The 13330-nt window shown below is 36.9% G+C and overlaps 2 protein-coding genes across 2 annotated transcripts; both read left to right on the top strand.

The window, feature by feature from the left end:
- Positions 1 to 221: 221 nt before the first annotated feature.
- Positions 222 to 3859, top strand: LOC143412332 (integrin alpha-D-like). The gene is made up of 6 exons (XM_076887864.1): positions 222 to 272; positions 721 to 835; positions 2305 to 2432; positions 2560 to 2705; positions 3010 to 3160; positions 3842 to 3859. The coding sequence occupies exons 1-6, from the start codon at positions 222 to 224 to the stop codon at positions 3857 to 3859; spliced, it is 609 nt and encodes a 202-aa protein (XP_076743979.1).
- Positions 3860 to 4330: 471 nt separating this feature from the next.
- Positions 4331 to 13330, top strand: LOC106676659 (integrin alpha-M-like). The gene is made up of 22 exons (XM_076887464.1): positions 4331 to 4453; positions 4677 to 4750; positions 4889 to 5009; positions 5148 to 5287; positions 5414 to 5560; positions 5653 to 5865; positions 5960 to 6093; positions 7438 to 7580; positions 7689 to 7840; positions 7962 to 8087; positions 9415 to 9488; positions 11106 to 11247; positions 11327 to 11425; positions 11514 to 11593; positions 11678 to 11764; positions 11851 to 11920; positions 12015 to 12110; positions 12220 to 12300; positions 12424 to 12534; positions 12683 to 12796; positions 12876 to 12986; positions 13172 to 13330. The coding sequence occupies exons 2-22, from the start codon at positions 4706 to 4708 to the stop codon at positions 13199 to 13201; spliced, it is 2316 nt and encodes a 771-aa protein (XP_076743579.1). The 5' UTR covers positions 4331 to 4453; positions 4677 to 4705; the 3' UTR covers positions 13202 to 13330.

Below are 13330 nucleotides of genomic sequence, written 5' to 3'. Positions count from 1 at the left end.
TATTTGCATTGATATTAAAGCTGCCTGTTATACATCCTGGTTCACAGTGGAGAGAAGTTTCGATGTCTAACACTTGTCATATCAAATGGGGAAGTGTTTCAGTCATGGTTCTTTGCAGTCATCGATTTAAGTCTTGTTTTTTTCCTTTCAATTGCCTTTTATTAGTATTTTTTTTAAAAATATTGAATGCTTTCAATACAGCACCAGATTTTGCAGTCAACATGTCTCTTGGTCTGACAATGAAAAGTGATCCCACGAACCAAAACACTGTGGTGAGTTACTGAACTGCAGACACTATGAGAACTTTGTTAAAAGCACTGAGGATCAACATCCTCTATCCTTAAATGTCTTGTTATTGTTGCATGAAGGTCATCCCATAAAAACCAGTGTGCCTCCCACCTGTCCTTCACAGAATCAGGGTTTACAATAACTTCAGCATATTCAATGAAGTAGAAGTCAATGCAAAATTGTTATTGAAAAACATGTATGCGCTAAAAGTCTTTACACACCCCAGATACTTTGGTGGCCTCTAACATGGATTTTTTTTAATAGCATTATGGGACACATTTGAATGGCTTTAAATAGACTGAAGTTATTTTTTAAAATCTACATATTCTGCTGGATCGTGCGAGATTTTTTTTTTTCAGTTTTGGTTGATTTTATAAGGATTGAACCGATGTTTATGGGACTTTATGGGAACTTGACTTTGTCTCCTCTCAGGTGTGTGGTCCAACAATTCCAAGGGACTGCAAAAGTATCACCATGTACAACGGTGTGTGTTTTCACATGGATCGATCTAATACATTTGGACCACCTGTACCTTCTTCTCCAGACGGTAACAATAAATGGAGTTTGTGAAAATGTGCCCTTAATAATTAGAGTCCCGGTGCCTCCTTAATAAAAATCCCTTGCATTTTTACTTGAACATAGTCTTACAATCATTTATATTTGTCCTTGTATAATCTCAAATCAACTGAAACTGTCTCAAGACTTCTCTTATATATTCCAGCAATTAAGGGTTAATCAGAAACAGTAAATAGAAAATTATGTTTGTGTGAGATGTGATTACTCATAGATGAATATAAGTATAAGTTGTATGATTTGTTGATTATTTTTTTGTTTGTTTACAGTTTTCCCCTCTAAGCCTTACTTCAGATTGTCTGTTTGGATTAATTGTATTGTAGTTTTATCCAAAGAGTTTTTCTGGACTAATTTGTCCTGAATCCATCAACACTGAAACAAATGCTGGTAAAATTTGAGCTAGCCAAGATTAAATCTACAGCATAAAATGTATTTAATTCTAATGATCAGATTTTTTTTGAGATGGTCTCTTCAATTATTCAAAATGAAATAACCATATCTGCATGTAAAATGAAAGTGTTATTTGAAAAACAAATACAAAAACACCCTTTGATTTCAAATTCATTACAAAAATGAAACTAAGCCTGGTTGTTTGGGTTATGCAATGCATGACAAAATGCAAGAAGACTAGTACATACACACAAGATCTTTGGGGGAAAAAAATAAAAGGAGACCGAGAAGTTTACTTCCCTCTAAAGCTACTTACGACTTCTTTAAAGCTCTGTATGCAAATAAGTAATGTATTATGGTTTTCCTGGAGAAAATCATTTGTGTTGCTGTGTGTTACATTATGGTGTATTCCTGTTACATAAGAACAACGTAAACATGAGGCTATTGTCGCTCACAGTAACACAAATTCCAACCGTAACAAGAACATACAGTACAGAGGGTCTTTCTTTTAGTGTTGTAAGTTTGAACACATGCTCTATACACTCAGCTTTAACATCATTCTGGGTTGATTCAAAGCGTTGTGTTAGCATGCTGTCTGTACAGATGTTTGCAAACATCTGATGTTGTGTTAGCAGTTTAATGCAGCTGTTTATGTCCTGGATGGGGTTTCCATGTTACCATCATGCTCGTGTCCCTTCATGGTCAAAAAAATAAAAAAAATAAAAATAAAAGTATTGTCCAAATCTCCACCATTTTCCTCTTCCCTACACAAACCATTGTTTCTATGACTGTAATACAGGAAGAAAATTAAAGTAATTAGAACTGAATGCAAAAATCAAGGCTACAAATAACTAAATTAGTTTAATAACAAATTTAGGCTTCTGTAAGCAGTTTTAAGACTTGTTTAAACTAATTTAATCTCTTAATCTTAATTTCTTCTTTTCTTTCTTCTTTTAAATGACTAATTGTCTAAATATGTGGGTATTCATAGTAGATTTGCTAAAATGTTAAAATTCACCTAAAATAATCAATTTCAATTCATCTCTTTGATAGTGTGCCCGACACAAGTAGACATTGCTTTTCTGTTGGATGGTTCAGGCAGCGTATCTGTCCCTGATTTTCAAACAATGATGAAGTTTGTGGAAGATCTAATCCAGGCATTTCTGTCAGTTGATGCACAGGTAAGACACTGTACTACCTGTCAGTTATATCATATTACAGACACAAATAGTTTCACCTGCTTTTCATTTATCTCCATAAAAAAAGGCTATTTTATATTTTTTTTATATTGTTTCTCCCTTTCTTCAGTTTTCTGTTTCCCAGTTTTCCTCCTTACCTCGGGTTCATTTTTATTTCAAGAAATTTTCCTCATCTGGATCACTAAAGACTGAAATCGATGGAATCACACAGTTGGAGGGATCAACTTACACAGCTAAGGCCATCAGACATGTTGTGTAAGGGTTGCAATGATATTACTGAAGCTCTACAGTTAAATCATCTGGACAGACTTCCTGTGCAGATGATTTTCTTTTTGAGACTGACCACACTAAAAACTGTATTGACTGATGCAAGAGTTTTAAAAGAAGAATTTGCATTAACTAGATTTTCAAAATACTAAAATGTCCATGAGCGATTATACAAAACAAATGGATGCATGCAAAATAATAATCATTCATGCAATTTACTCTATGATCAAAATGTGCACTGTAAAAACATGTTTTATGTTGAAATTAGATTTGTTTATTTTTAATTTGACAGAAACAATGTTTTCACACCACAAAGAGGTTCCAGACCAGATGTGAAGAAAGTCTTGATAGTAATTACTGATGGACAATCTAATGACCGGTATGACCTGGAAAATGCAACACAGCTAGCAGGGAATCAAAACATTGTTCGATTTGTGATTGGGGTAAGTACCTCCATTATTTAAACCTGCATAATGTTGAAATTTATACTAATAATGTGTTTTGGTTATTTATTAGACTACAGTCACATGTTCCTACAGTATATGGAGCAAAGTAATGAGCCACCTACACAGAAACCATGGAAACCCGGGCCATACCATCACACTGTTTTCACACTATTGTTAATGTTAATTTCTCCTCTATTGGAGAAATTAACATTAATAATAGTTAATGTTAACAATAGCCAGGATTAAACTCAAAATCCTGCTCCTCACAAACAAGGTCTTAAATAATCAGGCTCCATCTTATCTTAATGACCTTATAGTACCATATCACCCCATTGGAGAACTTTGCTCTTGCACTGCAGGCCTACTTGTTGTTCCTATATTATTTAAAAGTAGAATAGGAGGGAGAGCCTTCAGTTTTCAGGCCCCTCTTCTGTGGAATCAGCTTCCAGTTTGGATTCGAGAGACAGACACTATCTCTACTTTCAAGATTAGGCTTAAAACTTTCCTTTTTGCTAAAGCATAAAGTTAGGGCTGAATCAGGTGACCCCGAATCCTCCCTTAGTTATGCTGCAATAGATGTAGGCTGCTGGGGATTCCCATGATGCATTGATTATTTCTTTTTCAGTCACCTTTCTCACTCACTATGTGTTAATAGACCTCTCTGCATCTGCATGGCAGATAGCCGTCCCTCTTTGAACCTGGCTCTGCTGGAGGTTTCTTCCTGTTAAAAGGGAGTTTTTCCTTCCCAAAGTGCTTGCTCATCAGGGGTCATATGTGTGTTGGTTTTTTCTCTGTATGTATTATTGTAGGGTCTTCCTTACAATATAAAGCGCCTTGAGGCGATGGCTGTTATGATTTGGCGCTGTATAAATAAAATTAAACTGAATTGAACTGGACGAGGAGCTGCATTTACACTCCCAGCATTTACAGCTGATCATTGAATATGCAGGAGTGGTATCTAATTACAGTACCATGCTCAAATTTCAATAAATAAAAAAGCTAAATTAATAATGGATATTGTATTAATGTCTGTATTAAACAGACTGTATTAATCTTTGTATTAAACTGTATTAAAGTTTTAATAAAATCAGATAAATAATTTTGCATTAAATGTAAACACATGTTTTAAACAACCCTAGGTGGGGAATGCATTTATTCTGACTGAAGCAAAAAAAGAACTACGCACCATTGCATCGTCTCCCTCAGACAATCACGTGTTTCAAGTGCAGAACTTCAACGCACTTGAAATAATCCGGCAGAGTTTGCAGGACAAAATTTTTTCCATTGAAGGTAAGTTATATATTTAACATTTAGCAAGCTTTGATAAAATTTCTGTAAATGTTACATTGCATTATTGTATCATTGCTTGAGGCTAAAGGTCGAAGCATTAGTGAAATGAAAAATAACTATTGAGGCACCTTTATAATAAACAGATATCATTACACTAAATTACTAGTGTAATGCGCTGTGTTGTGTCTATCAATAAACCTTTTTATATTTTATATTATTACAGGATCTCAAACCGGTGGAGTCTCTCTGAAAATGGAAATGTCTCAGGAGGGATTCAGTGCAGTTATTGTGCCCGAGGTAATTAAAACTACCTGAAACTCACCAGACAGTCTAGTCATAGAAAGAGAGATTCAAACACTTTTTATAAAGACAAGAGTCCAGATTTTAAAGGTAAAATAAATTGTATATAAAATGTATTTCCTGTCTGCACTGTAGGGAATTCAGATGTCTATTGTTGGTGCAAACCAGTGGAAGGGAGGCTACGTGCAATACACAACTGGAGGGGAGAAGCTGAAAACATATGAGGATGTGTCTTTGGAGCCTGACAGCTATCTTGGTAAGAATATTACAGCTTTAACAATCTAACTTATACACATGTGATCATGTATATACACAGCTCTGCTGTAATTCTTTCACACAAATACATATATCAGATTTTATATCTATCTTCTCTTTTTGCCTACCTAAATTCTAGGTTACTCCATGGCAACTGCTAAAACCCAAAGTGGTTCCCTGACAATTGTTGGTGCTCCAAGATATAAACACAGAGGAGCTGTGGTCGCTGTTAACAGAGAAAGCTTTGAAAACCAAAAGATTGAGCCATTGGCATCACAGGTATGTACTTACAGCAAGACAAAACTGACTGGGATTATTAACTGGTAGTAAATACTTTCTTAAATACAAATTGTTGTCATTTGGCTTTATGCGACTATTTTCATCAATAATGTGTTTCTTACACAGTATCAGACTGGTGAATATTTCGGGGCAGAGGTGTGTGTCATGGACATAAATGACGATGATATCACTGATCTAATCTTCATATCAGCCCCAATGTACATGGAGCCTGATAGAGAGGGAAGAGTTTATGTTTGCAGACTAACTGGTTTGGTAAATCAAAGTTTTATCCACTTCAATTAAATGAATTAGTTTATTTGTCAACTTCCCTAATGATCATATAATATTCACTCTCCTGCTTTTAGTTTGTGGAGTGTAATTTTGATGATCCGTTAATACTAAGAGGACGTGCAGCTGTCAAAGGAAGGTTCGGCTCTTCTCTTGCTGTGCTGCCTGATCTAAACTCAGATGGATTCAGGGATTTGGCAGTTGGAGCACCTTTGGAGAATAATAGTGAAGGCAGCATCTACATATTCCACAGTGAAGGAGGAGGAAGAATCAGTCCTACTTACTCACAGGTACACAACATCGAGGAATTCAAAAAGATGACTAAACGTATTTATCAATATACAATCTGCAGCTTAATTAATTAAAACGTTTTCATGTACACAGAGAATAACTGGCTCTGAGGTCCAGTCAGGACTGAAGTTCTTTGGCCTGTCAATCAGTCAGTCGTCTTTTGACCAGAGTGGTGATGAACTGCCTGACTTAGCGGTGGGTTCAAAGGGTAGAGTTGTTTTACTGAGGTAAGTCACAGTCCAGATAGTCCAGTCATGCATTATAGTTATCTGTGGTAATTCCACCATTGTTGTTAATTTGCAATCTTAACAAATGCACTACCTGTCAAATCTTAGGTAAATTTGAAAGGTCACCATAATAAGAACTGCATATAGGTTACATATCAATAAATTCATCATAAATGATTGAGTCATTCATTATAAGGGATTTATGATTTTTCAAGAAATACAGATTGAGGGTAAAACTGTTGTCTAGAAGCATTAGAAACAAACAAAAGATAAATTGGAAGCTAGGACTAAGAAACTTGGAATTAATGACTAGGAGTGAACATGGAACAAAAGAAAAGAAAAGAGCAGACACAGCAGACGGAGATGACATGACAAAGATCAAAGGGAGACTGAGGACTTAAATACGTGCGATTATGAGAGGATGCGCAACAGGTGGAAGAACAGCTGAAACTACTTACACACTACCAGCACATGAGAAGTATACAGGACAAGAGACTGTCAAAATAAAAGAGGAAGTAACAACACTGAGAAACAAACTAAGATGCATGAACTTGACATTAGGATTGGGAGTAACCTGACAAGGGGACACAACAGACCAGGGTAACAGGAGGGAACATAAAACACAGGGACAAGAGATAAACAAACATGGTAAGAGGTACCTAAAGGCTAGACGACAAAACAAAGACCACAAAATACAAATATTACACAAAGCAGAAACAACACTAAAAGAGCCAAAACCAGGAACGTAAACTGAACTGTAGAATGTTAAATAAGATAGAATCAAAATGTCCAAATACATAAACACAGGATCATGGCAAAAAGTTTATGGAGTCAAAAGGATTAGACATTTTTTTCAAATTATTTTACCACATGATGAAAAATGCTCTGCTGATTTAAAAAAAGCAGTAAATGTGTGAAACGGTAACTTTGTTCATACAGAAATGGAAATGCATGCAATATAAAAAATATTTTCATACAATACCATGTGTTTCAGCACTGCTGACATTATCAAATAGGTATCATTTACTCCACCCATTAATACTGTGAAGTTACACCACTGGCACACAAGAGTGATGGTGATGGGAAATAGGTCTATGTTGATGTACACCTACATAGATATTCCATTAAAAAGCATTCCTGATTTATAATTCATTATTCCATAAATAATCATCTATCATTTAAAAGGTTTCAGGACTATTAGGTGTTAAATGTCTCAAAATGTTTGAGCTGTAGTTGTTCATATGAAATGTTAGGGCAGAGGAAAGATTAGAGTGAAGTCTTGTTACTAATTCAGGTCAGAACAAAAAGTCAAATCTTGTTCACATGTGTTTTCCTACTTTCTAGATCAAGACCCATAGTAATGGTTGAAGCTGAGGTGTCATTCAGCCCAAACCAAATCCCTACTCAGAATGTAGACTGCTCAAAACCATTGCAGAACACAGCTGAAATTTGCTTTACCATGAGCAGAGTGTCTACAGTCAACACAGGTTCATCATTCTTGGTTTTTCTGAACTACAAAGCCACTGCCCAGCAATTTAATGTTTTCTAAATGTATGTAAATTGCAGCATTGAAATCAAACACTGATTTATTCCAGCTCAAGCAAGGATTAATTACACTTTAACACTGGATGCCACTCGCAAACCTCCAAGCAACCGGGCATATGTTGGTGGGAAACGAGAGCAGTCAGGATCACTTACTGTGGACTTAATAAGAAAAAAATGCTCAACTGTGAAGTTCCTTGTTGAGGTAAAACCAAATAACAACATCAGAAAGTTCACCTTGGTGTAACAATATATTTTAATTTCCATTTTGTTTTTAAGAGTCATCCAACACTGAATCTAAACTCAGCACTCATCTCTTCTTGCAGGCCTGCCCAGAAGATGCTCTCAATTCACTTTCCAATGAGCTCAAATTCAAGTTTGATGGTTTGCCCTCAAACACAAATCTCAGACCAAGCCTTGCCCAGCAGGCTCAAACAGCAACCATTCATCCTGTAAGTAACCTTTATAGGTACTTTATTAATCAGATATCTGAGGGCAGTCTTGCGCTGAGGCCATACATTCTGGAGAGATTTCTAGTTGAAATTAGTACTAGAATATTATTAGGAACTTTATTCCCAGTACCAACAGCAGGCACAGCTACATATTTGGGGTCATTACTCTAAAAACTTTGTGTATTAGAAATTAATCGTTAGTAATCCAATATGCTACAAAATTACTAAAGGAGTTTATTACACTGATCATTACATTATTTTCTTGTTACTCCATGAAATGACCCAAAATGCATTGTCTCATAATTATAAGTTAATAATATAAATCTTAGGCTACAGTCTGACATGCCAATGCAATCCCTATCCCAATGAGAAAACACATATGATCTTTCCTTTAGTGTTTACATATAAACACAAGAGATTTTGAAATGGTTGTAACAGTGATTCTCCTTCAGAAACATTAATGAATAGAAATGGAGGCTTCAAGCTCGACTGCTAATCACTGCCTTTCTTACCTGACTGGGCTCTGGCAGCTGGGCTGGGGTCTGCATATGCTCAGCTTTAACGTTCCTCTGTTGGCTAGTTTTTTTGCTAGCATGCTGTCTGCAAAGATGCTTCCAATTATCCAATTAGTGTTAGCTGTGCAAACAGCTGCTGTTTCTGTCCTGGATGCAGTTTGCGTTTTACCATTGCAGTCTTCTCCTCTTGTGCAATAAAAAATAAAAGTAATGTCCATATTTCTACTGTAGATCACTCAACTATTTCCCTCCTCCTGCACACAACCTGGAATGGGCTAATTTTAGCCCAAGTGCACACAAGAAAACACTATTTTATTAGATATTTTTTCCATTTTTATCCAACCAACCAGCAGATAACTAAAGGAAACTTTGCAACACTAGTAACAATATAATTGTAACTGAAGTGTAATTACTTAATTCAGTACCGTAACACATTACATTACTGCATTACTGAAAAATAGAAGGCTACTTTTTACTTTATCTTACACCCGGCATTGGGTAGAACACACAAATTGTTTGCTGGATTCATCTGTAAAACGTTTACATTTATTCTGTGAATAATGTGTAATAGAGGAGGAGGCCCCGGGGCAGACCCAGGACACGCTGGAGAGATTATATCTCTCGGCTGGCCTGGGAACGCCTTGGTATTCCCCCGGATAAGCTGGAGGAGGTGGCTGGGGAGAGGGAGGTCTGGGCCTCTTTGCTTAGGCTGCTGCCCCCGCGACCCGGCCCCGGATAAAGCGGATGAAGATGGATGGATGGATGGATAATGTGTAATATAAATGTTTTTGACATCACACTCTCCTCCACAGTTAGGGTTTGAGATCAACTGTGGAACTGACAACAAATGTGTTGATAACCTGAAAGTGGATTTCAACTTCACCAGGTGAGGCAGAATTACAAAACTTTGTTTAGCTTTGCTTGTGTTTTTAGTCACTTGTTAGGTTTCATAACATGTACACTTAAACTTATCATGAAGTTTGAAGCACATAGATATTTTGGGACAGTTTGGTATTTAGTCTCCATCATTTTATTCTAATAAAAGAGACAAACAATGACAACACACACACACACACTGGTGGTAGTATGTGATTGAGAGATCACCACCACATATTAAAATTAAAGAAACAAACCCAACAATGGCAGAGAATATTTATTTCAAAATTATACCAATCCCCAAGAAGGCATTGAGGTTCTCCAAACCTTAGACAGGGTCATGAATACTGGACCCAGAAGCAGACTCAGCACAAATTTAGCACTGAACTATATACATTTTATTTCTTTTGTGAGAAAACAATAGCAAACTCTGAAAGTGAAAGTTAAACTCAGGCCTGAGGAAACAGGAGCAAAAATGGAGGTGAGTGTGGAGAAAATGCATTATTGAGACCGTGGGAAAACTGAAACAGAAGAGGAAACAATTACTTAACTGTGGGGAAGCAGAGGAGAGAGAGCAAAGCAGGATAATGATGCTGCGTGTTTACTGTCCGAGCCAGACCGCGGAGCTTGAAGGGTAAACGTTTGTGAGAGAATCTAGAGGGATGAAGTTACAAAGACTGTTATCCAGTGTGCAGGGCAGGCAGGTAGGACCACTGAGAATGGCTGAACGGAGCAGCAGACCATGCTGCCTGAAGTAGTCCTCTTATGACTGCCTGTTGATGAAATTCAGGTGCGACGCTGGTGGCCCTGCCAGAGGGCGTAACCGAAGAGCCATCCAGAAACATCCAGCACAATGCTCCCACAAACCATGACAGACAGAAACATAGCTCAAATCATTGAGATGTTGGTTTATTGACAGTAATTAAAGAAACATGAAATCAGTGAAAGGCAACGAGCAAGGCTGGGTATACTTGTATGACCGTGGTTTTGTTTTCCCAGCTAGATTAGAGGGTTGCTTTCCTACACCATTGGGTTTGAAAACATGTCTTGATTGTCAGTGTACCCAGCTTCCATGAAGTCCCTGTATGAGGTAGTTGAAGATGCCTCTCCTGGGGACTAACCAACTAATGCTGAAGGGTATGCTCCAACTATGCTGGATGCTGTACTGGTCTGTTGTAGCAAAAAAACCTATTTCCCACCCATCACCAGGAAACAGTTGAGGTGGGTCAGCATCTGACTAGGACACCTAGAGACATCCATTCTGATTACTAGATTACTCAAGATCTCTTATTGGCCTGGGAATGCTTTGATTTCCCACTGGATGAGCTAAAGGAGCTGGCTGAGAGAAAGAACCCAGGGCATTTCTAGACAGAGGCCTCCATGATCCAAACCTGGATAAGTGTCCGAAAATCAATGGATGGTAACAGCTTTTTTCATAATGCATCATCAGTTATTTTTTGTGTTTTATGATCACCAGGAAATGACAGCAAATTAAAATGATATAGCGAGCTTCCACACAGCCACTATTAATATTTTAGAATTCAACACAAAGCTATACTATATTTAGCCTCCTACAAGTTCAGCATCACAGTGCAGTCTTGTTTTCTTCTTCCTTTATTCTTGTTAGATCCTCAGAGGTTAAAGTGGGCATCGATGAGCTTTTGAATGTCACAGTCACAGTGGAGAACAGAGGAGAAAACTCCTACAACAGTCGTGTTATTCTCACGTACCCAGCTGGACTCTCCTACAGGAAGTTCACCATTCAGCAGGTAATGTGTCAGGATCAAGTTCATCATTGATTTGCTGCTCACCCAGTGCATCCGGCAGTCATTTTATTTTCTAATAAAGGGAAGAATTGAGTGCAACTCTTTGGACAGTGAAGATGGTTTATCCCGAGGAAGGACAGACTGTACTATTGACAAGCCAATTTTCAAGAGCAAAACTAAGGTTTGTTATTGTGGTATGATTTTGTCTGTTAACTTCTACACAGTTTAACAAAATGAGCAATCACTCTCTCTTCTTCAATTCAATCAAGGCTTTCTTCATTGTCTCATATGGTATCGAAACAAACACTCAACTAGAGAGGAAGATCTTTATCACTGCTAATGCCACCAGGTACTGTTCATTTAGCACAGGTGCTTCTCATTTAAGCAATAACCCCACAGACACAGTACAAATCATTTCACTTCTGTCTTTCAGTGGAAATCAGGAGAACGCTACAACGAGTGAAATCTACAAAAATAAATGGATTGATGTGAAATACAGCATTTTCATGACATTTGAAAAGTATGTGTTGTTCTGTTCGTTATAAGATGAATTACACATTTTGTTTTACACAGTATGTATTTAATGTTTAAAATATATCTGTTTAGCTCCTTCAGTTACAGCAATTTCACTTTTGGGATGAATAATTTGCAGATACCAGTCCAACAATTAATCAAGGTAAAATGTAATAAAATATAATAAATATGACTGTGTGAATTAGACTTAACCATAATAGTGTTTGACTGCTTTTTCTTTACTCCCCATGTTTTAGGTTACAAATGATATCAGAGCGTTTAATTTCACTGTGGTGATCAAGGTTCCAGTGAAGCTTGGTGAAAAAGAGATTTGGGTATTGAGCAGCCTACAGGTAATATATGTGTGAGAAGATCTAAAAATGGGTCAGATTTAGCTGTGTGATGGGTGAATGAGGTAAAAACAGGACCAATCACCCTGACATTATTTTAAATGTATTTCAGATTGTAGACTGTCAGACAGAAAATGATGAAGAACCAAGTGTCAAAGATTTTGTTCCACAGATACAAAAGGATAAAGTGGTGGTAAGTATCCGTCTGTACTTTTGCTACCTACCTGTTAAAACTGAACCATGGTACTGATTCAAAACACAACATTGTACTGAATACAAGATTTGTTTCATTCAGTCTTCTTTAAATCACCCACAGGACTGCTCTGTAGCCATGTGCAGAGTGTTCAAGTGCAACACCTTCATGGGAAGACTGCAGAGTAGGACATACGAAATCTCTGCCAATCTCAGTTCAGGATGGATAGAGCAGGTAATTAAAGAATAGTTTTTTAAAATTGTTTCATTAATACTTTTCCTGAGTATGTATGAGTACTTTGGTTAAATCTTCAGATATAACCATTTTACAGTTAAATCAAATAATACCTAATTTAGGCTTAACTCATTTCATTTTTTCTAAGATTGGACTTCAATCTGCTAAATTCCTCTTGACCAGTACAGCCACTGTGGATTATGACCAAAGCCAGTACATCTACTTTTCAACAGTGTCTAACAACAATCCTCCTGTTCGCAAGGTGATTTAGCATTACTTTCTCTTGTTTGAGTTACACAAGAGCTTGAATATCATCCACATTCTGTTACCTTATCTCTCAGATTATAGTCGAGGTAGAAGTGTATCCTCAGACAAATTTCACCAAAGAGATGATAGGAGGATCCCTGGGAGGGTTGGCTTTTCTGGCTTTACTCACTGCTGGCCTGTATAAGGTGAAAGACTCTTCTTACACTTTTTCAACTCATCACACAGCTGTGAAAGGGTTTTAGAGAGTATGTCTAATTTTTTAAACAAAGTTCAAGAGTTTATATTTACTCATGTAGTTATTTGCTTTAATTTTGAATGTAAGTCTAATGAATAATCTCTGTACTTTCATTTTTTCCCCTTGCACTCCTAGGCTGGTTTTTTCAAGAGGAAATATCCATAGATGATGAATGAAAATGCAGAGACCGATCTGGAACCGGGAACTGATGGAAATGAATCCCAAACAGAATAACAAAGCTCATATTTGTTGTTGTACATTTACTGTAAAGTTAAAACAAACATTAAACAAGTA

The sequence above is a fragment of the Maylandia zebra genome, linkage group LG8 (genome assembly GCF_041146795.1).
Source record: "Maylandia zebra isolate NMK-2024a linkage group LG8, Mzebra_GT3a, whole genome shotgun sequence".
In the NCBI taxonomy this organism is placed as follows: Eukaryota; Metazoa; Chordata; class Actinopteri; order Cichliformes; family Cichlidae; genus Maylandia; species Maylandia zebra.
Note: the sequence above shows the minus strand (reverse complement) of the source record. Positions and strands in the feature narration are given on the sequence as shown.